The sequence below is a fragment of the Alosa alosa genome, chromosome 20 (genome assembly GCF_017589495.1).
Source record: "Alosa alosa isolate M-15738 ecotype Scorff River chromosome 20, AALO_Geno_1.1, whole genome shotgun sequence".
Lineage (NCBI taxonomy): Eukaryota > Metazoa > Chordata > Actinopteri > Clupeiformes > Clupeidae > Alosa > Alosa alosa.
In genome coordinates this window covers 17297247-17323169 of record NC_063208.1, presented here as the reverse complement: position 1 = coordinate 17323169, position 25923 = coordinate 17297247, and the positions used below count along the sequence as shown (strand labels likewise).

The following is a 25923-nucleotide window of genomic DNA, read 5'->3' as shown; positions in this document are numbered from 1 at the left end:
CAGGTGACTGTTTTCTATAAACAAACTGCACTGCAGTCATCAGTGTCCAATTATGACAAAACAGAACAACTGTGTTAAGATTTAGTTTTGAATAGTGGAGAAAAATGTTCAATAATGAGTAACTATAATTATAACAGTGATTTTGTTATTTAGCAAAGAAAGGGCCACAGACCTCACCTTGAAAAAAGACCTATGTGCACATACAGTATTCCAGCTAACACTGGTACATGGTAGTAGACCAGAACTCAGCACTATCCCATTGACTGATACACACCCAAATCAGTTTACAATTACAATTACTTATTATGTTGGGCATCATATACCTTTAGTCATGATATTCAGTGTATTTCTTCATTGGGCTTAGTTCAGTAAAATGTGTTGTAGGGTATTATTTAGCTCCAGAAATTCCCAAATTCCTCTACTTCTGTCACATTTCAGATTGCAGCTAACCTATACCATGCTGTCTGTGATTTCATGACGTGAAAAGCGCCAGGTGGATGGATAGTACACATGGCACAGTGATGCACTCTAGAGGCCAAAAGAGGCAATAAACATCATGGACTTGCTGTAAATGTTTGTGGTCCATCATTTGCCACAACTTCTTGCGTATAAAACGTTCTTACTTTAACAAGAGAAATGGCAGATTATTTTTTTTATTCTTATCTTTCCAAAAAGAAAGGCTGATTCCATTATTTTTTAGAGCTGGAATGTTTTTTTGAGCTGCAGTATTACAAACCTATTACTTATTTTAGGTTGAAAGTTAATGGAATCCACTGTATTTTTTTCTGCCTGGCGTTCCCTACAGCAGAGTATTTGTATTTTACACAAAATAATACTCAGGGCTTGCACCCTTTCCCTGGACATGGTCCATGAGGAATTGTTTACAAATCGAAGGACAGGAATAGAAGCAAAGACAATCTCTGAAGAGCCCTGTTGACTTACAAGGTAATATGTACACAATTTCATAGTGGTATTGCACAATTGTCGTAAAACAGTTTATGATTCTCTGGGTCGGGGGAGAACGAAGTTGCAGGGCTGGTTCTCAGTAGACGGTAGGATAGCCTGGTGTCACCTGACTCTCTACTTCATTTCACTAAATGAAAAATCTGGATACCCCCAATAAGGAAAAGTTTCCAACCCTAGCATCGTAATGAGCATAGACTTTGCATTGACTTTAAAGTTCGGAATCATTGGCTCAGCCTAACAAATCACATAGATCAGGGATTCCAAATGTTACTTCCTACTTCTCCTTACCTTTACAAAATGATAATAAACAACAGTGACAGTCTGGAAACTATGTACAGTATCTCACAAAAGTTTTTCTTTATATACTATAGTTCTTTTTTCTTTTTTTAAGCTTAAAACAGATACAGGGTAGCCCTTACATCTTTCCAGAATGAATGTAACAGAATACAATAAATAAAAAAAAATAAATAAAAAATAAATAAAAAATCACTAGTAACAAAGGAAAAATATATAAAACGGGAAAAAACAAACCAATGAAGAATGAAAAAAAAGTCCCTCCATCCAAACCACATCCTCCCGACCACCCACAACCCCACCACACACACACACACACACACACACACACACTACTCCCAACCTCCAAGGGACAACAAATTCCTGAATTATACAGCAACATGTTGGAATATTCATTCTTTTCTACCTGTTCCATCCTTCCACTTCATTTATTTTACTCCATCTTTCTGCATAATGCACTTCCTTGGATTCATAGATCATACATTCAGTTTCACAGTAAACTTTAACGTGGTTTTTAAGTCTCATACTCAACTCATGTATGTCTGTTCTTTTGAAGATTAAGATTTTCCCTAACAAAATAATGATGTTCTGAGGAGCGTGAGCTTCCGCTGAAAGATCACCCAGAAGCACTGTGAGAAGATCGCAATATTACATCATAACCCAATAACCACCTTTCCACTTCAATCCAAAACAAAGCAACTGGTGAGCAATACCAGAATAAATGATCTGTTGTCTCCTCCTCCTCCTTACAGAATCGACAACTTGGTGTTGACTCCTTTCCCCAAATCCATAAAAAAAAATTTGTAGCTAAATACTTATAGATTAATTTATATTGAAAATATCTTGCTCTTGTATCTATTGTTGTTCCATACAAAGTTGTGAAGACTTGCTTCCATGATATTGGTATGTCTAGCATTCTTTCCCAACTGTCAAAAATGTTATAGGGTATTGCCACCAGATTTTTAGCTTGTAGATAAAAATTATACAGTTCTTTATTAACCTTTGCTTTTTTTAGCCACCTAGTCTGTTTTATATCTGGTCTACAAACTGAGTATGAACCTGCAATCGCGTTAACTTTTCTTTTCCATTGTTGTGGTAAGGCTCCAATTAATTGATTGTATTGTTGCAAAGTACATATTCACCCATATACTTGTGTTATTTGTGAGTATGACATAATTCCCCCTTCTTCCTTTATAATATCTTTTACAAACATTATACCTTTTTCAAACATTTGCCTCAAGAACATTGTGGCACCTCCACTCAGTATATTAGAGTTAATCCATAGCATCTGTTGTACAATTTGGTCATTGTTTTCTGTGTCAAAAAGGATGACAGTTCAGAAAAAATATCCTTCATTACAAAAAACTGTACTGTATTTGTATAAATGGAAAACGTTTAGAAAGTTCTTTGCCATGAGGTGCCATGTTAAACTTCAAGTGACCAGTATGAGAGAGTGTGAGAGTGATAACACCAAATTTAAAACACCCCATTCACACCTGAGACCTTGTAACATTAACGAGTCACATGACAACGGGGAGGGAAAAAGTCAAATCCATGAGAGCGAATGGTCTCACCCAAGGAAAAGGACCCCCAATACTGATCCCTGAGGCACACCTCTGGTGAGATCATGAGACTTTGATACTTCACCCTGCCAAGACACCCTGAAAGAACGCCTTTTAAGGTTGGATTCAACTTTCTCCAAGACCTTAGATAAGAAAGGATATTATATCTGGTAGTACTAGCTCATGCTGCTATTCCATCTGTGAACTTCTATGTACTATCTGGCAACTATTACTGATGATTTTTTTTTTCTGAAATACAACTCTACAGTCATTCAACTAAATAAAAGGAGCCACATACTTAAACAATTCGCATTTATTGACTTACTACGAATCTTAAAGAATCCCTCTGCCAAAACATCACTAGAGCTATTAGTTGGTCTGACACCAATTGGACTGACAATAATCATGAGTGATTGTGCTACATCAGTCAGTCTAAATCAAGACTTTCCCGTTTTTGAATGCCAAATGGACTGCATTTATAAAGTGCTTTACAATTCATGCCTCACATTAATGCACCAGTGATGATACACTACACAGCTGCTACACAACTGAACAAGTTCTTCAGAAATACTTATTAGATTATCAGACCAAGTGAAGTCCAAATGGGATCTTTCCCATTTCAAACAAACACAGCAAATCAGTTTTACTTACTTCCACCACATTTGATGAAGCTCACTCTTGCCTCAGCAGTCATCCTGCTCGCCTGCGGCACTTGCAGGTCCTTGCATGTGGACCAAAGCTCTCGCAAATAGGCCCCAGTGGTTGCATGTGTTGGGCAGCCTCCATTCAATTAACTGATAATCTCACTTCCTGAGGACCCAGACAAGCAAATGAGCTCAATGGAAATCACGGTGAATGCAATCAGGTGGTTGGGTGCATCGAAGCTATGCGGGCATTTGAACTTTCTAGGACCTGTTAATGAATTCCAAGAGCAATCAAAACCTTGAGTTAGGGGATGGGTAAATCCACTTGTATGTTAGCTTTGGTAGTTTTGATTGAGAACTTGTTCATTGACTTGTGAAAGCTACTGTGCATTTGAAAGTTTATTCTGTCAAAAGCTATTTTTCCTCACATAAAGTGCAGGTCAGAAATGCCTTTAGTATTAGGGTGTGCAAGTCATCACAATCAATACCGTTTATTATTCACACATATTTTGTTTTATTTCACTGCAAAGTTGAATTATTACAGAAAAAACAAAAAGTCAATTACCATCACAGTACCAGCATGAGGATTTTGTCATGTTTTCTAATGTACTGTATTTGTCTATCTGAATGATTTAACTGCAGAATGTTAATTCATGCGGTTTAAATCTAAATTGAATAAAGCCAGAGCATTACTAACGGCTGTGCGGCGGCGTCAGGACAGATGAATCACATACAGGATTTTTAACAGTTAATTTCATCATACAGGATTAACTTGAGCTCTTTGATTGACAGATCATGGCATGTTTAACTTGATATGCTGACTCTTATAACACACATTTCAAACACTAGTTTCTGGCAGCTGCACATACAGTATTACACATTTTGAATACTTGCTCCAAACAATGCTCCTATTGGGTTTGCAATTTAATTGCAGTTATAACTTCAAAGGCTATACTTATACACAGATTTGAATCCATTCATCATGGTTTGCTTTCTTAAATAGAATAGAAATATGACTTTGTACTGACCGAAATATAACTATAATACATCTCTTTCCACAATGAGTGTTTAGGTGAACATGACCCATTTCACAGATGTATTTCCAACAGTTGCAATGGAGGAAATGGATTGGTGCTAACCAGTTAGTCCCTGCCATTGCATTTTCACTTCATATTTTTCATATTTCCCCTGAAATGATCCGTCTGACAGTATGTTGTCCCAGGTACTTGGCTGAATATGTAGAATACTAATGCTTTCTATCAAAGTTGTTTTGAGTCTGTATAGTGGTAATGATTACCCTGTCAGAAAAATAGTAATAATTAAAAAAAAAAAAAAAAAAAAAAAAAAAAAAAAAAAAACACCTCAATAACCCTAACCTAAAACCAAGACCTTGCAATATACCACATCTCACAGTAAAGCCAGTTTCAGTCATGAGGTTCTTCAGACTGTACAATAATGACACAGGGCAGTGTGTGTATCTGTATGTGTGTGTTTGTCTATGCGTGTGTTTGTCTATGCGTGTGTGTATGTGTGTGTGTGTGTGTGTGTGTGTTTGCTTAACAATACCAACTTATCTGTACATTATTAAAGCCATGGTAGCTGTTTTTCTAAGGTGCGTGCATGGATTGTGCGTAAGATTGAAGCTATGTAAAAGCTCCAACTCAGTGATCCACATCAGAAAAGGGGACACGTTGGAGGCCATTGCATAACAGTTCTGGTCATGTTTTAACCAACTATTCACAAATACTACAATATTTTCCTCTTAGCTACATGTGATGGAACAATACATATTGAGGGTTTTAGCTTGCCTGTACAGTTGAAGCTGGGAAAGATAAAAAAAAACAAAGAAAGTCATTTTCAAGTGATGATATTACTAATTTTAAACTGATTCTTTCTTCCTATCTAGGGTTTGCCAAGCATTATTCTTCCTTCCTCTCTTTGCCTCCAAACAAAACCCTTACCTCTTTGACAGATCTTTCACACTTTCTCTGTTTCTCTCTCTCTCTCTCTCTCCAGCTCAAACTTATTTCTGCCATCCTCAAGTGTTTTAAGTCCATCTCTCTCGGTCTCTCTCTCCATTCTGGCACACAAACGCTCTGCTGCACCCCCCGACTGCCAGCCAGACTCAGTCTCGGCCCTGCCTGAAGGAGGACAGCAGGAAGGGCAACAGGTTGACAGCTGGCCGGTGCTCCTGGACGCCCAGAGCCATCAGTGCCCCGGCCAGCAGCGAGGTCACCCTGGGCAACACAGGCGGCTGGGCCTGCATCACCTTCAGAGAGGAGTAAGAAATTGACAGACAGAATTATGGAATACTCATTCAACACATTCTTGCATGCCCATCCCAAAAGCAACTGCATTTTTTATTTATTTATTTTTAAACTCACCTTTTCCACTCTATGACAGTGAATGAGACCATCTGAGCCCAGGTAAAATGTGGAGAAAGCATCATAACTCCTACAAGAAAGTGACGAGAAGTCAGATTAACAAATACCCTCTGTGCTGATATGACTCCAGGGTGAGGATTTACGGACATACGCTCCCAGACATATGGATTCTACACAATGAACAGAACAATGTAGTCAAAACTTTGGAAATCTGCATTTGGTATCAACATCTGCATCCTGCATCAATATCTGCTCTACAAGCAACTGCCTATGCATCAGCCAGGAGGACTGCCAAAAACCAAGGGCTTAATCCAGCTGATGGGCCATGAAATATCTAGCTACAGTGCTACACTCTAGGGCAGTGTTTCTCAAAGTGTGGTCCGCGAGCAGACGTGGTAAAATATAATATAGAGGAGTTGTTTGCAATATTGAACCAACTTGAATGTAAATCCAAACAGTTCTGCAACACTGTCTATTTAAGATATGCCAGTTTAAATCATATGAATCCTCTGACACAATAAGCAAAGTACAAAGACAATAAGCAAGGTGGTTCAGTGAGTAGGCCTATTGTGTAGGCTAATATACTGTTACATTGGTCTAATCTTTTTTTTTTTTAGCTAGGTGGTCCGTACATTTATTATGACTGCCGCGCAGCGAAGCGTCATATAGGTTTAGTCAGATTTTTTTACATTTTTTTTCTCCACATGCCCAAATTTCCGTCAATGATTCCTGGGACACTGAAAGACCGGGGTACACGAAACTTGGTGGGCATGTAACCCCACATGGATAGCATGGAACCATCGTTTTGATCTGTAGCCCCCCGCTGGACTGGACCCCCGAAAGGAGGGTAGGGCAGACACAGTTTTCTGTGAATATCTCGAAAACCGTAGGGTTTAGGAGGACCATTTTTTTTGTATGTTGATCTCAAGGGGCCATGTCAACCCATTCCATAACCACTCATTTCATGTATATAAGCCACCTAGTTAAACTAAAAGTAAAAATGAGGTGTTGTAATTGAAGGTATCTGTGACCTAATATAGTCAAATCTGCACTAAATTGGAAGTGTAGGATCATTATGACACCCCCTCTGTATGCACGCCAAGTTTTGTGGAATTCCGTTCATGGGGGCCACACAATAAATTAATTTATGTTACTATACATCAACTGGCCTGTAGGTGGCGGAGACAGTTTTCTGTGAATATCTTGAGAACCGTAGGGCCTAGGAGGTCCACCTTTTTTATGTATGTTGGTCTTAAGGGGGCATGTCAACCCATCCCATTACCACTTATTTCATGTATAGCGCCACCTAGTTAAAAAATTAAAAAAAAAAAATGAGGTGTTTTCATCTCAATATCTCTGGCTGACAAGGTCAAAACTGCACGAAATTAAAAGTGTAGGATCATTATGACACCCTCCGAATGCATGCCAAGTTTTGTGTACTTTCGTTCATGGGGGGCCTTACAATAAAATAATTTATGTGTACATTTAGTGACGTACACCAACAAGGATTCCCGGGACACTGAAAGACCGGGGTACACAAAACTTGGTGGGCATGTACCCCCCACATGGATAGCATGGAACGGTCATTTTTCGTTTTGATCTGTAGCCCCCCCCGCTGGACTGGACCCCCCGAAAGGAGGGTAGGGCAGACACAGTTCTCTGTGAATATCTTGAGAACTGTAGGGCCTAGGATGACCATTTTTTTCCGTATGTTTGCCTCCAGCGATCATTTTAACCCATTTCATGTGCACACATGTGCACAAACAGATACACACACACACACATTCACAGTAATCACAGTTATGACACATACTCACACAGTAGACATATGTACGCTTGCATGCACAGGCACATACGCACGCACACACGCACACACACACACACACACAACATAAACATAACACAAACAATCAAGAATTTCTCAGAATTATGAACAGGCAAGATGGAGGTGGGGTTGTATAAAATTAATTTTACATGTGAAATCTATGAACTAATCATGTTTTGGTACTTGTTGTCTAGCAGATACCAGTGAGAATTGAGTGTGGATAATGCAATTTAGTGAGACAGTTAGAATCATATAGGCCTTTCAGCGTGATTTCTTTTTGTGGAAAAAATGTGCTGGACTGGGCGGCGGTCATATTTTGTACCGCTCTGCGGTACATCTAGTTTTTTATTGGTTAAGTGGTCCTTCGTCTGAAAAAGTTTGAGAAACACTGCTCTAGGGGCATGTTCATGAAGCCCCATGTTCATGCCCCTAGAGTGTAGCACTGTAGCTGCCTGGCCGCTCTGGCTGTTGGCTGCAACAACTCCAGCTAAGTAAAAACGATTGTTTTCGTTTTTCTGCAAACCGACAGTACTCTGTGACCTCGACAAAAAGAGATCTATGTGAGAAATCGCCGGAATTCTCCTTTAATGCTCTTTACTGGGTTGTGCAGTCTTCCTTTCGCTCACCTATAGAGGTGGCTCTTGTCTTTCTTGTAGAAGCGCAGCAGCAGCATGTGGAAGGGCAGGCCTCGGATCCTCCAGCGCGCTCGCACCGAGCCGTCCTCGGGGTGCTTGGTCAGCTTCAGCACTTCTATACGCGCCTCCGCGTAATAGCACAGGCACATCAGCCTCCACAGGGAGAGGGTCAGCTGATACATCATACGGCCCCTGCAAACACACACACACACACACCCACAAAGATCTTTTTCAGTCTAGAAACGTATATCTAACTATAAAAAATGCCTGCCCCAAAAATTACACATTAAATGATATTAGCCATCACTAAGATGAACAAATGTCTGATAGGGAGAATAGTTCTTTACTTGGTCTTGGTGTTTATAAGCCCATTGATGAACTCGATGTCATTGGAGTACAGGCAATAGTCATGACTTTTCACGAAAAACTGTGGAAGCTGCAAAAACAACATACCAAAAACCTCAGGTGAGCAGGAGGGTCATTAAAGCACTTGTAAAAAAAAGACAAAAACAAGAACGACATGATTAAAAACCTGTTCCCCTCTGTACACCTACCTCCAGCCTCAGCCTCTCATACATCACTGCCAGCTTCTCCTCGTTCTCCCGCTCACTGTCACTCTTGCTCCTCTCTACCCGGTCAGGTTCGTCTTCGAAATAGGAGACTGAGGGGAGTGGGGGGAGGCCTGAGGCCTGCGCCTCTAGTCCGAGCGTCAAGTGAAGTCTATTTCCAGTGCTGGCCAAGGGCTCCATTGTCGGGCAGTGAAAACAGTAGAAGTGTGAGCCCAACACAAACGGAGCAGGACAGCCTTCTGTCTCAAAAAGACTCCGGAAGGATCCTGTCTCTTTACCAAGAGCCGTTCCCTCCACATATCCCTCCTTCCTGTCCTTCGCCGTAATGCTAATGTCATCCTCCCTGCAACCGTCAACAGTCGTTAAAGGAAGAAGGAGCTCAAAGGGCCTGTTGGGTCCCAGAGCAAGGAGCTCGCTTAGTTTATCCTGCCCAACGTGTGACACCTCCACGAGGGTGTGCTGCTCCTCAGACTCCTTGGGTCGCAGCAGCACGCACAAGTTGACCGTCTCGTCCCAGTCCACATCCAGGACAGCTGCTGTCTGGGGCTGACTCGCATGGTGGAACGGGTGCGACAGGGATGGATGTTTCAGGTTCTGATAGCGGAGGCTGTTTGGTGGTGCCAGGGCCCACGATGCACTGCACAGTGTTCTTGCGGAGCCATTCAAGGGCTGTTCAAGCATCTGCAGATTACATATTTCAATTAATTTCACTACTGCCAACTGTGGAAAATGGGAAAATGTACGTTCTCTTATTTTAAGTGTACCTGATATATAGTCCAACATGGCTGCCTCCTAAGTTGACTGCTGCCATGGCTCCAGAGACACCCCACCCAGAAAGCAGCACCCCCTCTGCACACAGCCATTCACCTCAGGAAGGGGCAGGGGTGACCCCAATGACAGATTTATTGAGCAGACACCATTAGACAAACTGGAGGGAAGAAACATCACACGTTATCCTTCCTTTGCCTTGGCTTGTTTTTCTATTACTTTACGTCGAAATACAACTGCCACCTAGCTCTGTTATTCTAAGGCGCAAAAGCAGCCCAACGTTAATAGCAACGGTAGACGAAGTGTGTGCTGAGACTTTGACCTCTTGTGCTCTTGAGGCTCAGAAAACCACTGAAGCCAAAGTAGCACATGACACACTGAACGTGAGTGGCAGCAGCAAGTTCGGAAATCATTCGATTAACGTTAGCTGTAACTTCTGTAGTAAGCTAGGCTGAGGCAGTTCCCCAGCAGCAAGGTAGCCTACCTCATCTAGCTCATCTCATTACAATGTAACGTTACACACAGGATACCAGGTTTGTTTTCATCATTTCCCCACAGACGTGTTCTCACACATGTGTAAATAAACTTCTCCTCAGCCAATAACAATGTTAAGTACTGCTACAAACGAAGGTTTACAGCTAATGTCAACGTTAACTAGTGTCATCCGACTGCAATGTCTAACGTTAGCTCAGCTCATGCCAACGCTGAGATAACTTTAGCTAAACCAGAGTGAGAAGAATCTACGGTTCTAAATTGACCCGCTGGCAAAGTCACCAAAAACACAACAAAGCGGTCCAGCAGACATCTGCTTGGTAACATGCAAACCAAAGTCAGATAGGCAGCTCGCTAGCTGTTAGCTAGGCAGTGAGCTAAGGTTATGGAATCCAAGTTTGGTTGTGGGCTGATGCCTTGGTTCTACTGTAGCCTGCAAACAGTTAGCCATTTGAATGTGCATACTCGTTAAATGACAGTGGAAGTGAAAAACCTTTCCGAACACTGACGTATTTCGGCTAACTTTAACAGCAAATATTAACGTTACTTCACTGGTCCAAAAGTATGCTAATAAGCTAACAGCACAGCTAGCTAGCTGAATAGTAGCTATGCAAGCAATTCCCAAACCATTTTTGCTTACCTTTATTAGTTAACTAGGGCAGTGATGCAGGCGTGTGTTTGTTTTGGTTAATTTGTGCAACTCATATTTTATCTCCGCTTACAATGATTGATATTTCTCCTGCAATTTTCAAGCCTGGTGGCTAACGTTACACAAATGTCATTCCATCTACCGATGTCCTTGCCAGTCTCCAGCCAGCACACTGTTCACAACGCAAGCGTCGAAACGCTTCTAGAACAGTACTCCGCCCACCTACCTCATACACCGGCATGCCACTGATTGGCTGGCACAAATGGCTGTTAAATTTGGTGCCAAAATCATTACTTTTATCCATGAAAATATGATTAAAAAAATGCATTATCTCCATTACGGTTTTAATCCCTTAATGTAAAATGTACATGCAAATATTTGCACATCTTTACAAACGTGCAACGTCTGAATTCCTAATAAAAGAGCTGAAGTACTGGTTTTGGCCACCATATATTGTTGGCGCTATGACATTTTCAACAAACCGGCTACTCACTCACTCGTAGAAAAAAGGAAAATCGGCACAGGCCGCCGCATGCGATTCGCATTAGCTAGCATCCCTGCGCAGTTTTACTGGCTGGTGGTCTCCCCAGTGGTCCGACAAGTATATTAAAATACAGTAACAGTTCTCCCAAGACCGTTACAATATTTAAGGACTGAAAATGCCCAAGAAAGCTAAGGAAGTGGAACTGTGGGAAGGAGATGAAGTTGAAACGACAGGTAAGTTAACGGCTAATGTTATAGCTAACCTACAACTGGAGAATCCCGGTGAATCCATTTAGCCAGCTATCTTGCTACGTAGCTAACGTTATTTCAACGAGCCATATTGTAATTGAAATGTAGCGATAACACTAGCCATGTAGTGAGTCAGTTATCAGACACACGTTTAGCTAAAACCTTGGTTTAGGCTAACGTCATGTATTAGAAACATGTAGAACTGGAGCTATTCCCATATTACATGAGAACTGAGTCCGTCAAGACTATTCTAACGTTAATGGTGATTGTCCCATTCTTAGCTTTTGAGCTACAGTAAAGCTCATCTGTCAACGAGAACTAGAGCGGAATGTGTTAACTTTGTAGCATAACGTTAGATTTGTGTTAATACGTGTCTAGTATCCGAATCGTTAGTAAAGTGTGTGTGTGTTAGCTGAAAGCTTATGCAACAATGCGTCATCGTTTGAAATTGCTGTCCCTTTCATCGGTGTTGCGGGCCAACTTTCCCAAGCCACAGAAATAGGCAATTCTAGTAAAACTGCTGTGCTGTCAGAAAAATAGCTGGCTACCTGGAACATCTACACTAGCATCAGCTTCAGTTCTCATTGAGGCTCACTCGCCCTGGTGTGTGCACTGACGTTCATGGTACTCACAAAGCTATTCATTTAACTTTAAATGCCTTTGTCTAGAAAAAGAAAAAACAGTCAAGAAAGGAAAGAAAGACAAGAAGGGGAAAAAGAGCGTAAGTCACAGAGGACTTGTCTCTTTACTTGTGTCCAGATGTTTTAGTATGTGCAAATTGTGTTGAAATGTACCTGCATCACATCCTCATTCATATGGTCACAGTTTTTTGAGGAGCTGACATCAGATACTAAACCAGAACAAGAGGATGAACCTGTCAAAGAAAGTCATTCAAAACAAGTAAGTCCAAAGTCACTCCTAGAATTTCCCTCACAAGTCCCACAATGAATCGGTAGTCCTAAACTTTAGGACTTAACCTAAACCTTAAACCCCCTCTGGTTTTTATCCAGCCTCAGAAGAAAAAGAAGGACAGGCGAAAAGGTAAAGGAGGAAATGCAGATGAGGACGACGAAGATGTTATGGAGAAGCTGAAAAAGCTGTCGGTACAAGCCAGTGATGAGGATGAAGAGGAGGGTACTGTCAAAAGATTATTTTTTGCTTATTGGGTCATTTAAAAGGCAGGCAAAGTGCAAAGTCTGTCAACAAGCCAAGCTCTCATGCCTGAACTATAGTTATCATGTTGCATATAGGGCTGGAAATCTCAACTCAAAGATCTATACTGTCAGGATACTTTGCCAATGATGTATACCGGTATATGTATGTGTGTGTATACTGTATATATACTTGATTATATTATTTTATATATACAATAATATTATGACACAGCAGTTTCTGCTATACTCAATAATTAACAAAAGAGTAATCTACGATACATTACGATATCTATGTAAATGAAGAAGAAGAAAAAGGCAAAAAGCTTATGTTTTATGTTATGTATTTATTCATTACATTTCATAACTGAATTGAAACAGAATTTTACAATGTGTAGAAGATTACCTTCATTAATTTGATAAACACCACTTCAAGGATGTATGAACAGGGACTGTTCAGTGAAATTGCCAGATTAGTCAGTTGGTATAAATTGTAGAATTTAATGTTTTAGTCAGAATACTGATATTTGGCGCCAGCATACTGATAATATAGCGCAAGAAGAAGTTATACAGTATATTGCCATTTTTATATTGTGTCCCACCCCTAGTTGCATGTGGGAGCATTGAGACTCATCAGTGTTTGCGCTTAAGGTCTTACCCATGGTGTTGATTTTGCCTAGTTATTAAATTAGAGTCAGTTAAACTTAAGACTTTGCACTTTGCCCACCATTTAAATTAGGACCCCTTGTTTTAATGCACTTTTTGGTTTGATTTTTGTAATCACAATGATTATTTTGTCTCCTCAGTTGTGGTTCCTAGCAAAGGCGCAAAGAGAAATAAGGTAAGTCCTGGCTGGGAAGCATTGAGTTTCACATTTCTCCTCTCTCTGAAGAGCCACTCATACCCTCTATCTCATCTGGCTAGGGAGGCAACATATTTGCTGCCCTTAGTCAAGGACAAAGTGACGACGACAACGATGATGAGGATGCAGGAGATGACAATGATGAAGAGGAAGAAAAACCATCAAAAAAGAAAGAATCTGTGGTGGGTTGCACTCACTTCATCATAATGCCTGGCTTGTACATGTTAACCTTATGTTGCTTAGCTAAATCACCAGTTCACATAACAGAGTGATTTAGGACATTGTGTGGCTAAGTATGTGCATGATGGATATTGTATGTATTGTTATGCATTGCATTACATGATTTACATACCGTATTTTCCGGACTATAAGTCGCTCCTGAGTATAAGTCGCATCAGTCAAAAAATGCGTCATGAACAGGAAAAAAACATATATATATATATATATATATATATATATAAGTCGCACTGGACTATAAGTTGCATTTATTTAGAAAAGTATTTCTCAAAATCCAGAACCAAAAACAGAGACTATGTAACTGGATTATTGAGGCCAAAAAGATTAATATTATGAAGATGAAGGAGTGAAGGCAGCCAAGAGGAGGGCAGGAAGGTAATTGCAAAGCAAAAGATTCACTGAAAGAAAATGCCATGTGGTACACCAAAATGTATCTAAAATGTGGAGAATACAATGCAATCAAGCATTTTGGGCGATGTGGAGTCACAAGCTGGCAGCAGATTAAATGCTCACGAGAGAGAAAAAGATGCAGTTTTAGACGTGACTGAAGCAAGCCAGGCGATAGGCCTATAGGCCCGACTGTAATTGTAAAGCAATTTACAAAAGATTCACTGAACAAAAATGCTGATGTGGTACATGAAAATTTAGCTAAAAATGTGGAGAATGCAATGCAATCAAGCATTTTGGACGATATATTGGCACAGGCAACAGAACAAATGCTCACTGGCCACCTCCAAGAGAGCGAGAGAAAAAAAGATGCGCATTTAAAACCAGGGCCTAAATTTCAGCGCGGGTATTGCGCATAAATTATTACTAAGTTTTGAGCATACTAATAAAAGTCCCGCAACGCTAGCCATCATAATGCCTGAATGCGGGACTATTGACTGGACGGACCAACTCTAAATTCAATTGAACCCCATGCAGAGACACACATACACGCGCGCGCGCAGGACCACTTTGGGGGTGCCTCTCTCTCTCTCTCTCTCTCTCGCGCGATCAGGAACCGTCAGGAATTTTGCAAACACAGAAGCATGACAGCCTATAATATAACGCGAGAGAACATGGATGTGTTCTCCATTTGAGGAACGTTATAATCGATTGGGGACGTGAACATACAGCTACAGACACGGAGCGCATAGTAGGCCTACTTTCACTTTCTGTGCATATTCACGTGAAAGATAATTAGTAGCAAAACGGCGATCAAATATTACATGGCAGTGAGTTTTGTTTTCAAATTTTTTCATGCATGTCTAGATAACGAGTGAGGAATGTTTAGGGGACAGAGACTATCGTACATCCTCAAATTATGGCTGGGCAAAGCACAGCACCTTTATTTGGACCATGGTTTGTAGGCTATTCGAGTCAGCTAGGCCTTTATTTCTTGCGTTTTACTGTGAGACAGGCCTATACTTTTTTTCTCGTTATAGGAGCGGCATACCAATGGCAATGGTTCACTATTAAGTTTCATGTGTGAAAGAGTGTCGGGATTTCCATCCACTTATTGCGAGATAAGAGCCAAAGAGGTCTAGCCTAAATTTAGTTATTTTTTAAATTATGCATGATTTACTTTTTTTATAAAAGTCGTAGGCTGATGCCTGGCAGCAACAATTGTGTTTAAATGTAGGTTATTGCTTCAGCCTCTAGCTCAGAAAGGGGCTGCGTGCGACTGGTAGCTTGAGAGCAACGTGTTGGAGATTCGTGGTGTAGGATGATGACTTTTCATTGGCAACAATATTAAACCAACCAACGTAAATTATTACATATTTTATGAGTTAAATTGAAGGAAAATTTGACTGGCTTTTATTTGTCCGAATCTGAGGCCCCTATAAATAGAATCCCGGCCATAATTTGAGCATTTAAGTATGCACGTTTGTTTCAGGCATAGCGCAAGCACTAATCTCTGACTGAAAGTGCACAGGACTTGTGCATTTGAGAGCGCTCTCTCTCGCTGTAGACGGTAATGTTTCATGTAGGGTTCATGTCAGTTAATATAAATTAACATTTAAAAACATGTTCAATTATATAATTTTTTTAATATAAAAACCTGACTATAAGTTGCAGGACCAGCCAAACTATGAAAAAAAGTGACTTATAGTCTGGAAAATACGGTACATGTTTATTACTAATGTGTGTGTATTCATAGCCTATTATTGTTCTTTATCTAATATTCAAGCTTGTCATGTCATAACAGAATTATATTGTCAAAGTCATATAGAAGGTCTGAGCTAGCATGTCATTGAAGCATTTTAAACATTGAAACATTAATCACACTAACATGTTGTAGTAGCTGCCATTGTCCCATGAATCCCTTTTGTCTTTGTTGTCCATTCTCCTTCTGCCCAGTTCCTTGCTTCTTATTCTCCTCCATCCCTGTACTCTCTCTCCATCTAATCTCACCTACTACATTCACTGCATCATTACTGTTGCCGTTCACACACTTGCTTGAAAAAAAAATCATTCATGTACCATCAGATGTTTAACATCCATGACCTAATGGCTGTTCATTTATAGAAATGTTAATTTGTGGCAAAAGAGTTGTCTGCGTGCTCAGTCCAAAGTTTTTTACTGCTTGTTTGTGTGGCCTGCCCTGGGGTATATCCAGACACCTGGAAAACCTCAATGCTGCAAGCTTTTCTCATACAGAACATGGCATAATATTTAATTTGAAGAACAGTTCTCAAAATTCTTTGTGCATCTGTCTGTGCCTGTATGTCCGTGACACAGGAAGTGCCAAAGGGCAAGAAAAAAGATAAGCCTAAGTCGAAGAAGAACAAGGTGGGTAAGACAAAGCCAAACCTGGTCACCACACCATGATGTGACACATTCACGTTTCCACTACATACGCACATCTCTTCTCAACCACCATGCCCCTCCCTACCCTACCCCATTCCACCCCACCCCACCCTACCCTACCCTACCTCACCCACCCCACCCTAACCTACCCCACCCCAACCTAACCTACCCCACCCCAACCTACCCTACCCACCCCACCACACCCTACCCTACCCTACACCATCCACCCTACCCTACCCTAACCTACCCCACCCCATCCCGCTTACCCTCAATTTCCCCTCTTCATGTCTCTCTTGTCTTCCTTCTCATCCAACAGTGGGAAAGGATGCTGAGGACATACATCTTGATAGTCTCTCTCTTTCCTTTTCATCCATTCTCTTTTTCAGCATACTTTCTTTTATATTGTAATGCCCAAAGAATGACCTGAATGAATTTACCTCTTAATGATCCCCCTCTCCCCCAAATTAAGGATGCATCCGAGGACGAGCAGGAGGACAGTGAGAAAAAAGATGACGAGAAGAAGGCCATGAGGAAGAACAAGAAGGCAGTAGCCAAAACATCTAAGGTTCGATATCAGGACCCTCCGTCTTATGTCTTTCAACCCTAACTTTACTGGTGTCACACTGAAGAAAAAGTACCTTGTTGTTTTGTACATATAGGTTAGTCTGGGGTATGCCTCATCAAGGAGAATTACCCACTATTGTCTTTCAGCAAATATTTATAGAACAGCCTTTTGCACAAAGTGGTCATTTGTCCATACCAGATTCAGGATCACTTTAAGGCTGTGTGTCATTTCCAGAATGTAAAGGGGCATATTGTGTGCCCACTAACCTACAAATACAGTGTCCTATTAGAAGAATAACTGTAACTGACAAGGACCCCATAGTTTAGATTGTAAGTTTAGGGCCCTCTGTCTTTATCTCTGAAGTCTCCAGAAGTTGATGAGGAGGATGAAGCGGAAACGTCACAGAAGAAAGGCAAGAAAGAACAGCCCATGGTGAGTGGGTCCTACCTCGTTGAGCACTTTTGTAATTTTTTTGAGGTTATGCGAGTCCCTGGTTTTAAAAACACATTCCAATATGAATTTGCTTCAATTATAGAAAGGCAAGCCAAGTCAAGCCAAGTCAAGTAAAGATGACAATGAAGAGGAGGAGCAGGATGAAGATAACAGTGATGGGGACGACACACTGATGGTAAAGCCTCACCTCCACTTCTCCCCCCTACAAATTCAGCTTGGTCAGCAGATGTTTTGGTGAAGATCCTCGCCTCTGTCCTTACCAGTGCCCCTTGTTTGTCCCATTTGTCATTCCTAACAGAGTGCAGAAGATGCCCTGAGAGAACAGCTGGAGAAAGAAAGGGGTGAGGACCCCTACGCTAACATGAGCAAAAAGGAGAAGAAGAAGAAGAAGAAAATGGTAGGCAGGGTTTGTTGATGGTCACAGGACTGCGGCTTTTTTTTTTTTTTTTTTTTTTTGTGGTCCATGTGTGTGATTGAAGGCTTTGACGGCATATGTTGCTGTTTGACAGATGGAGTATGAGAGGCAGGTGGCCAGTGTGCGCGCTCAGAATGCTTCAGAGGGAGACTTCTCAGTCTCAGTGGCAGAGATGTCTTCCAGGCAAGCCATGTTAGAGAACGCTTCTGACATCAAGGTAATATGGCTGTTGTGCTCACTTTTGAGATCTGTTTACTATTTGTCTCTTTCTACACACACACATACACACACACACACACAACTAGTGATGGGCAAATGAAGCTTTGGTGAACCACTGAACCACAGCAGTGTGAACCTAGCTGAAAAGCAAAAAGATGGCCGCCACACATACATAAAAGTTCTTTGCAAACCAATATTTTTGGTTAGATATACTGGTTTGGGACTTTTATGTTGAAAAATCTACATGTGGCAGCCATTTCATTTTCATTAGTGTTGCTAGCTTCACACTGCTGTGGTTTAGTGGTTCACCAAAGCTTCATTTGCCCATCACTACACACAACCTGAAAAACCTCTAAAGATTTTGGTTGACCTGCATTAATCCTTCCTTCTCCCATCAGCTGGAAAGATTCAGTATATCGGCTCATGGAAAGGAGCTCTTTGTAAACGCTGACCTTCTGATTGTTGCCGGAAGGCGGTATGGTTTAGTTGGACCAAATGGGTAAGTTCGGAAACTAATTTGATATTTCTTATGTCCTGTTTTAATATTTCAGTATTCTTCTATTAGAAATTGATGTAAAGTTATCGCTTAGACACAAATAGAATGTGGGAGAATAAATGGTATGGTAAAAATGGTACTCAATGTACAGTCAAAATGATGAACACACCATTTTCTTGACAATTCCAGAAAAGGAAAGACCACACTTTTGAAGCACATTGCCAATAGAGCCCTCAGCATCCCACCTAATATTGATGTACTTCTTTGTGAACAAGGTAACAGCTGGTCCTCACAATCAATAGTTTCCAAATTCTCATTATGCTAAGAAAAAAAGGGTGTTCAAGAATGTAGTCTGTTATTAATGACATTGACACAGCCTGGTATTATTTTGGACATGTTGATATTGATGTCTTGATACTTAAGACTTTGTATACTGATGACTTTGATACTTAGTGCACAAGCATTTAATTTCTGTCTATTGCTAATGTACTTCATTATCTCCTTTGTGTGTGTGCTTGTGTACACAGAGGTGATCGCTGACGACACCCCGGCTGTACAGGCCGTGCTGAAGGCAGACACGCGGCGACTCAAACTTCTGGAGGAGGAGAGACAACTGCAGAATCTGTTAGAAAAAGGAGATGACAGCGTCTCTGAAAGGCTTGAGAAGGTAAGGAGTAGAGGATGACTGAAGCATCATTAGCTACCTGCTTATGAAAAGCAGGTTGGTATTCCTCCAAATACTGGCAGAAGGCAGTTGAACAGTCACCCACCACCCAGCTTTGTGTGTAACTTGTAAGTGTGCCTGTGTCCGCAGGTCTACGAGGAGTTGAGGGCCATCGGAGCTGCCGCCGCTGAGGCCAAGGCTCGCCGGATCTTGGCTGGTCTGGGCTTCACGTCCGAGATGCAGAACCGACCCACCAAGAAGTTCTCCGGAGGCTGGAGGATGAGAGTCTCCCTGGCCAGGTCAGTGTCACATTCTACTGATGCTTCAAAGGTGTTCGCCAAGGCTCAAGGCTCAAATTAACCTTTATGGTGTGTGCTTGTGGTGACAGTAAATAATGAAATGCAGGCTACGTCTCTGCAAGTTAGGCGTTTTCCAACTCTGATACTTCACTAGCAACTTCACCATTGTAATCTGTGCACCCTCAGTAGGCATTTATTTTGGTTATTCACATATTAATGAGATCACATTATCTTATGAAAAGGAATATTAATGAAATAAAAAATGTTAATCAAAGGAATTTGATAAGGCATTCTCTGACTGGCCACCCACAAACCCTACTGAGCTCTCTGCTCCTGGACGGAAAGTTTTTTTTATTGTTATTCCAGTAAAGGATTGAACTGACATATCCACAGTCAGTGCTGTCAGCCCCATGAGCCAAAGGTGAATAAATGTGCCTCTGTCTTCCTGTGTCTCCCCTCAGGGCTCTCTTCATGGAACCAACGTTGCTGATGCTGGACGAGCCCACCAATCATCTGGATCTGAACGCTGTCATCTGGCTAAATAAGTACGGAACTAATGCTTTTATCGTATAGCCATTGTCTGTACATGAAAATATTTGTATTTCTGTGTTTGTTAAATTCCTACTGATAAAAAGGAAAGGTCACAAAGATCAGTTAGTTTGAGAATAACAAATGCATTTTTCTCTCTCTCGTGTCCCCTCTCTTTCTCTACAGTTATCTCCAAGGCTGGAAGAAGACTCTTCTTATTGTTTCCCACGACCAGAGTTTCTTGGATGAAGTCTGTACAGATATTATTCACTTAGACTACCAGAAGCTCTATTACTACAGAGGAAACTACTGTGAGTATACTCATAGATTTGGCATGTACTTGTCATCTTGAGTATTGTGCTCCTATTGTAAACATTTTGTAATTGATTCAGGCTCTCTGTTTTATTTGTTTCTTAGTGACCTTCAAGAAGATGTATGTCCAGAAACAGAAGGAGCTTCTGAAACAGTATGAGAAACAGGAGAAGAAACTCAAAGACCTAAAAGCTGGAGGGAAGTCCACTAAACAGGCTGTAAGTTCTGTAACATTGCCTTTATCTTCCTGGGTGTCTCTGCTCACTCATAGCCAAACTCATTTCCTCAAAGTTCTGACAAATAATGTGTTTCTTTACCACACCAACACAGAATTTACAATAATAAAGTTGTGTTCTTTAACAATGTATAAATTAATCTTAAGGTGTACTAGTCAGCCTGTAAATCAAAGCAAAGATTACCAGAAAAGAGAAAAGGGGCCATGAATGCCCATTGTGTGATAACCAAAGTTGAGAAAAGGCTGGTCACACCAGGATTTTTTTAACACAGTGAAGCACTCATTCCACTTACACTATGTGCTCTTCCCACCGTTCCCAGGAGAAGCAGACTAAAGAGGCTCTGACAAGGAAGCAGCAGAAGGGCAAGAAGAAGGGCCTGGAGGAGGAGAGTCACGAGGCCCCAGAGCTGCTCAAGAAGCCCAGGGAGTACACGGTCAAGTTCACCTTCCCCAACCCACCACCCCTCTCGCCACCCATCCTCGGCCTGCACGGTGGGCTTTCAGAGTTTCTCTTGCTTGTTTCTTTTTTATTAACTCATTTCATTTTGTTTATTCTTTTTAATCGTGAGTGTCATGATGTACTGATGTATAATGGAAATTTTAATTTGCTAATTATTTCTTACAGGTGTTGACTTCACCTATTCTGGCCAGAAGCCGCTATTTAAGAATGTGGACTTTGGTATTGATATGGAGTCCAGAAGTAAGTTAGTGTAGCTTCTAGTTGCTTTAAGATACTGAATATTGAATTCTCTAGGGTTGTGATCAACTTCCCTGTGTTTATGGTCAGGCTAACACAAACTTTCTCTCCAGTTTGCATAGTTGGACCTAATGGAGTAGGAAAGAGTACGTTGCTGCTGCTCTTGACTGGAAAATTGACTCCTGTAAGTATTTGTTCTTTTCTTTTTTTTTTTTTAGACGATTTCTGTATGTTATCCATGTGTGACTGACTATTTTTTTTTTTCTCTGGTAATCATAGACGAAAGGAGAGATGAGAAAGAACCACCGTTTGGTAAGTAAAATATTTTGAGTATCCGTTATCCCAAGTTCTGCACCAGTGATACACCAGTACAGCATACACCAGTGGTTGGAACCATTTTAGCTGTGTGGATCTTTTACAGTTCTCTGCTGATCCTTGTTTCTTTTTCACCAAATGTAGCCCTCTTGGTGTCAATATTCAATGCCATTTAGTGCTAAGACTGGACACAGTAAGTCAAAAATGGACTCAAAGGATGACCCTACCCGATCATATATTAAGCATTATATTAAGCTTCCCACAGCAGTGTTCTGGGCACACTTTAAGGTTCACACTTTCTGCCTCCATTTACACATTAGTTTTTAAATTTGGTCAGATCCAGTCCTCTAAAGGCAACATGCTAACTACCAGGATTGTACTCCTTATGGGAATATTTGATGATTAGGCCTACACTGTGCTTCTTAGCATTCTGAAGAGCTAATTAGAGTAACCCTTTTCCCGAAGGCTCTAATGCCGACAGAGGTCTGTCATGTTGGCGCTACAGGTGTTTATTGACGGGCCAGACATTGTACCACAGGCACCACAGCTGTTATAACAACAGTTCTGGCTCCTTTGACGTAAAAGCACACAAATTTACTGAAATCATTTACTTTGTGCCAATGACTGTAGAACGTAAAATGGCGATCGTAATAATATGTACTTTTTCTTGTTTGTCTACAGAAAGTGGGCTTCTTTAACCAGCAGTATGCTGATCAGCTGAACATGGACGAGGCAGCCACAGAGTACCTCCAGAGGAACTTTAACCTGCCCTATCAGGACAGCAGGAAATGCCTGGGCCGCTTCGGCCTGGAGAGCCATGCGCACACCATCCAGATCTCCAAACTGTCTGGTAACTATAGCAACTTCACTACCTCAGCATCAGTCGTGTAAGAAAACTACTCTGATTTCACATGATGGGATGAAGTTGTTAGTTTCTCATGTTAACCTATACTCTGTTGCTAGTTGTTGTTTGACAGATGTTTTGATTCTGATTCTGCAGGAGGTCAAAAAGCGAGAGTGGTGTTTGCTGAGCTGGCATGCAGACAACCTGATGTCCTGATCCTGGTGAGTTTCTCCTCCATTGCTCCCTTTAATCTCAACTAGCTTGAGGTAGAACTGACTTAAATGTCGCTTATGTATGGCTCACTCGGATATCACTTTCTCCTCTGTTTGAAAGGATGAGCCCACAAATAACTTGGATATTGAATCAATTGATGCCTTGTCTGATGCTATCAATGAATACAAAGGAGGTATGTTGTCTAAAAGAAATATCTCATGGTGTGTTTTCAGTTGATATTGAGTCTTATTGAACTTGTAATGGTATTGTATTGTGCTGTATTGTTTCTCTCAAACTCGCAACACATATTGTTAACTCTTCCTAACTAATGGCAAAACGCCTCAACTTTCCTAGCTGTGATCATTGTGAGCCACGACGCCCGTCTGATCACGGAGACCCAGTGTACGATGTGGGTGGTGGAGGACCAGTCGGTCAACCAGATTGACGGCGACTTTGACGAATACAAGCGCGAGGTGCTTGAGGCCCTGGGAGAGACACTTGTACACCAACCCAAAGTCTGATCCTAGAACTGAAGACCCAAGACTGCAAAAACAACAGCAAAAAATAAAGCCCTTCAATAAAAACTCTGGCCATACAACTGACTATGTGCTAGTGTGCACTTGAATGCTTTGCAATTGAAATATCCAAGGTTCTCTTGATGTGTATTCTGGCTTTGAAGATGACCCGAGTTATAGTCGGAGTCAAGTATGGTTGAGAGAACCAAAAAGCCAGGCCAGGAAAAAGTGTGCAACTTAACCAAAAACAGGCTGAACAGATATGTTTTGTGACTAAAGATGTAGTTAAATTACTTAAGCTGTTAAGAGAGTGGAGTGTGTAATGTACCATAGCACACTCCTCAGTTTACCTCCATGATGAGCTGTCTGAATTCACCAGTGTTTAACACATAGAATAATTGTACATGAGTGTTCAGTGGGGAATTGAGACCTCAGGGGACATTGGCCAAATCATGTGTTTGAAGTCGGTCTTAAAAGATTAGATTCACAAGTAGTTACATACATTGGTCAGCCTTGGATATGGATATTAATACATAGCTCTAATGAACATCAACCACACCCTGTGATGTGGGTGTGTTGCAAAATATTCAATATTGTTAAAGGAAATAAAATGGATTTTGCATCACATTATCCACTTGTGTTTTTATTAAATTAGCATTTACTTCATGGACAGAAGTTCTTTAAAAAAAAAAAAAAAGTTTCAGGAAGATTTGACATGACTTGAACAAACAAAATAAACTGTTACACCTCAGTGATCAACAGGGCATGACGGGGATTGATTCAACACTAATGAGGGATAGACAAATAATGACTTTCATAATATACTTTTCAATAATGTTTTCTATAATGACACCACAAGTGCAGGCATTAGACAAGACATTAACAGTGAAAGCCACCCATTATTGGGCCTATGCCTTTGTATCCCCACAAATACACACTATTGTTTCAGGTAGGGTTTGTATATCTTCTTTACCCGTGCCAATTCTCGTTCATCTGGAATCATGGTTTCATACCAGTGATACCAAGGTTCACCAGCCTTTACAGCAGAGGAAGGTGGTGTTTTTCCCACTGCTGCATGGGAATTGGAGTAGTCCTCCCCTGAGAAATCCACATGAGGTACCTGTACAGGCATCAAACCTGTGGAGAATCGGGAAAGGTTAAGCATAATCACTGAATCAAGTTTGGAAACTTTTGCTAACAGGTGAGTCTGTGTTAGCCCAAGTTAACTTTAATAAGGAAAATAAGTCAATAAACGAAGCCATACCATGGTCCCTAGCGGTCTCTATTGCCTGGTTAAGATGTTTCTGTTGTTTCATGCACACACCTGGAGGGCATAGAAAAAGTTATTTACACATCAATCAGTATTGACCTTAATGTGTCACTGCCATGCCATTCAAGCAACTTCATATGGTTTAATACCTGTTCTTGTGGGATCCAAGACCAAACCTGTGTAAGGACTAACAAACTGCTGCAACAACTTCACATTCTATATGCAAAACAAACAAGGCAATGAATAAATAAAAATGAATAAATGCAGCTTTCTTGAGATCAGAAGCTGTCAATGTTAGAAGAAAATTGTTGAAACCTGGTGATGAATGATGACATTTGGATCTCTGCAGATGGGACAGGGATTGCCGCAAATTGTATCTCCTCTCTGCGAGACAAATAGTTCAAGTCAGTTAAGCTATTGTGCCTGAAGCACACATTAAGCTCATCAACATGTGATTGAGTTTGACAATCAGATTGACGCACAATACAGGTTCTACGTGTTTTCTGAGGCGGAATCCCCCCTTTATGGTTCCTCCTGTAATCGACCCACACTGGTTTTGATCCGTAGCGTTCAATGTACTCTGCGAATGACATTAAATAAAGACTAGGTGTTAACCAACATCCAGTTACGGTTCAGTCGTTTATGCAAAACTAACCGGAAATACGTTTACCTTCGCTCTCCAAATAATCCCAGGGTCTGTCTTTGTACCGGGACAAAGCATCAAGAGTTGCTGCAACGTCGTTATCAGATGATGCTGGGGTACAAAATGACCGATTAACCTGCACACAAGGACTTCCAGCTTGGTGCCTTATGACAGGTAACATAACATGTCCTCCCTTTAACAAGAGGAATAATCACACTGTTAATCTGTGTTTTGCTCAACATGGCCATTCTTTTACAGCGTGCACATTACACACAGTCAAACTATGAGAGGGTTTGAGTTATTTATGTACAACAGTGTTGCTAACGCTAACGTTAGGTTTACATAGCATGAATTGATTGGTACATTACAATACATTTAGCAGCTAATGGAATCTTAACTGCAACCATCGAACTAACATGCTACTTAATTTTCGAAAACATAATCTTGGGGAATATTTCATACCCGAACCTCTCGTAAACTTTGATACACAATGTTAGTCCGACAGAAGAGTCTTCCAATGCTTCTCAAGGGGGCCGCCATTTTGGATCATATGAAGGGTCAAAGTTAAAAGTAACGGAAGTGATTCATCATTGGAAGCATTTTACGTTTATTTTACATTTCACAGTGAAACCAAGAGTGTTGAAATATTAGCTGTCGCCTCAATCATCTCTGACTAA

At 40.9% G+C, this 25923-nt stretch overlaps 3 protein-coding genes across 5 annotated transcripts; 1 reads left to right on the top strand and 2 right to left on the bottom strand.

The window, feature by feature from the left end:
• Nucleotides 1–4651: 4651 nt before the first annotated feature.
• Nucleotides 4652–11000, bottom strand: c20h6orf136 (chromosome 20 C6orf136 homolog). 2 transcript variants are annotated; one of them, XR_007192072.1, is made up of 8 exons: nucleotides 10780–11000; nucleotides 9644–9807; nucleotides 8865–9560; nucleotides 8658–8746; nucleotides 8302–8502; nucleotides 5851–5920; nucleotides 5428–5735; nucleotides 4652–5288 (listed from the first exon to the last, which is right to left on the bottom strand). XR_007192072.1 is itself a non-coding variant. In XM_048230464.1 (7 exons), exons 2-7 carry the CDS (start codon nucleotides 9740–9742, stop codon nucleotides 5592–5594), a joined length of 1299 nt encoding a protein of 432 aa, XP_048086421.1. In that variant the 5' UTR covers nucleotides 9743–9807; nucleotides 10780–11000; the 3' UTR covers nucleotides 4652–5591. The 2 variants fall into 2 exon arrangements, 1 of the variants encoding a protein (XP_048086421.1); XM_048230464.1 differs by having other exon boundaries at nucleotides 4652–5735.
• Nucleotides 11001–11298: 298 nt separating this feature from the next.
• Nucleotides 11299–23958, top strand: abcf1 (ATP-binding cassette, sub-family F (GCN20), member 1). 2 transcript variants are annotated; one of them, XM_048229806.1, is made up of 27 exons: nucleotides 11299–11505; nucleotides 12189–12241; nucleotides 12346–12420; nucleotides 12531–12654; nucleotides 13478–13512; nucleotides 13596–13715; nucleotides 16495–16545; nucleotides 17033–17128; nucleotides 17492–17560; nucleotides 17664–17756; nucleotides 17880–17978; nucleotides 18091–18213; nucleotides 18614–18714; nucleotides 18901–18986; nucleotides 19239–19378; nucleotides 19526–19674; nucleotides 20136–20219; nucleotides 20389–20513; nucleotides 20620–20732; nucleotides 21070–21241; nucleotides 21375–21449; nucleotides 21560–21630; nucleotides 21726–21758; nucleotides 22443–22611; nucleotides 22762–22826; nucleotides 22939–23011; nucleotides 23173–23958. In XM_048229806.1, exons 1-27 carry the CDS (start codon nucleotides 11448–11450, stop codon nucleotides 23337–23339), a joined length of 2619 nt encoding a protein of 872 aa, XP_048085763.1. In that variant the 5' UTR covers nucleotides 11299–11447; the 3' UTR covers nucleotides 23340–23958. The 2 variants fall into 2 exon arrangements, with proteins under 2 accessions (XP_048085763.1, XP_048085764.1); XM_048229807.1 differs by lacking the exon at nucleotides 16495–16545.
• Nucleotides 23956–25869, bottom strand: mrps18b (mitochondrial ribosomal protein S18B). The gene is made up of 7 exons (XM_048229808.1): nucleotides 25709–25869; nucleotides 25274–25439; nucleotides 25086–25183; nucleotides 24919–24987; nucleotides 24753–24819; nucleotides 24598–24657; nucleotides 23956–24470 (listed from the first exon to the last, which is right to left on the bottom strand). The coding sequence occupies exons 1-7, from the start codon at nucleotides 25784–25786 to the stop codon at nucleotides 24271–24273; spliced, it is 738 nt and encodes a 245-aa protein (XP_048085765.1). The 5' UTR covers nucleotides 25787–25869; the 3' UTR covers nucleotides 23956–24270.
• Nucleotides 25870–25923: the final 54 nt, after the last annotated feature.

Coding starts and splice junctions, on each gene's coding strand:
- c20h6orf136 (XM_048230464.1), bottom strand. CDS start 9,742: ATGGCTGTGTGCAGAGGGGGTGCTGCTTTCTGGGTGGGGTGTCTCTGG. Junction 8,747..8,864: donor ATGAGAGGCTGAGGCTGGAG/GTAGGTGTACAG, acceptor TTGTTTTTGCAG/CTTCCACAGTTTTTCGTGAA. Junction 8,503..8,657: donor CTTATAAACACCAAGACCAA/GTAAAGAACTAT, acceptor GTGTGTTTGCAG/GGGCCGTATGATGTATCAGC.
- mrps18b (XM_048229808.1), bottom strand. CDS start 25,786: ATGGCGGCCCCCTTGAGAAGCATTGGAAGACTCTTCTGTCGGACTAAC. Junction 25,184..25,273: donor GGATTATTTGGAGAGCGAAG/GTAAACGTATTT, acceptor TGTCATTCGCAG/AGTACATTGAACGCTACGGA. Junction 24,820..24,918: donor ATGTCATCATTCATCACCAG/GTTTCAACAATT, acceptor TTTTGCATATAG/AATGTGAAGTTGTTGCAGCA.
- abcf1 (XM_048229806.1), top strand. CDS start 11,448: ATGCCCAAGAAAGCTAAGGAAGTGGAACTGTGGGAAGGAGATGAAGTT. Junction 17,561..17,663: donor GCAAGAAAGAACAGCCCATG/GTGAGTGGGTCC, acceptor CTTCAATTATAG/AAAGGCAAGCCAAGTCAAGC. Junction 21,242..21,374: donor ACCCATCCTCGGCCTGCACG/GTGGGCTTTCAG, acceptor TATTTCTTACAG/GTGTTGACTTCACCTATTCT.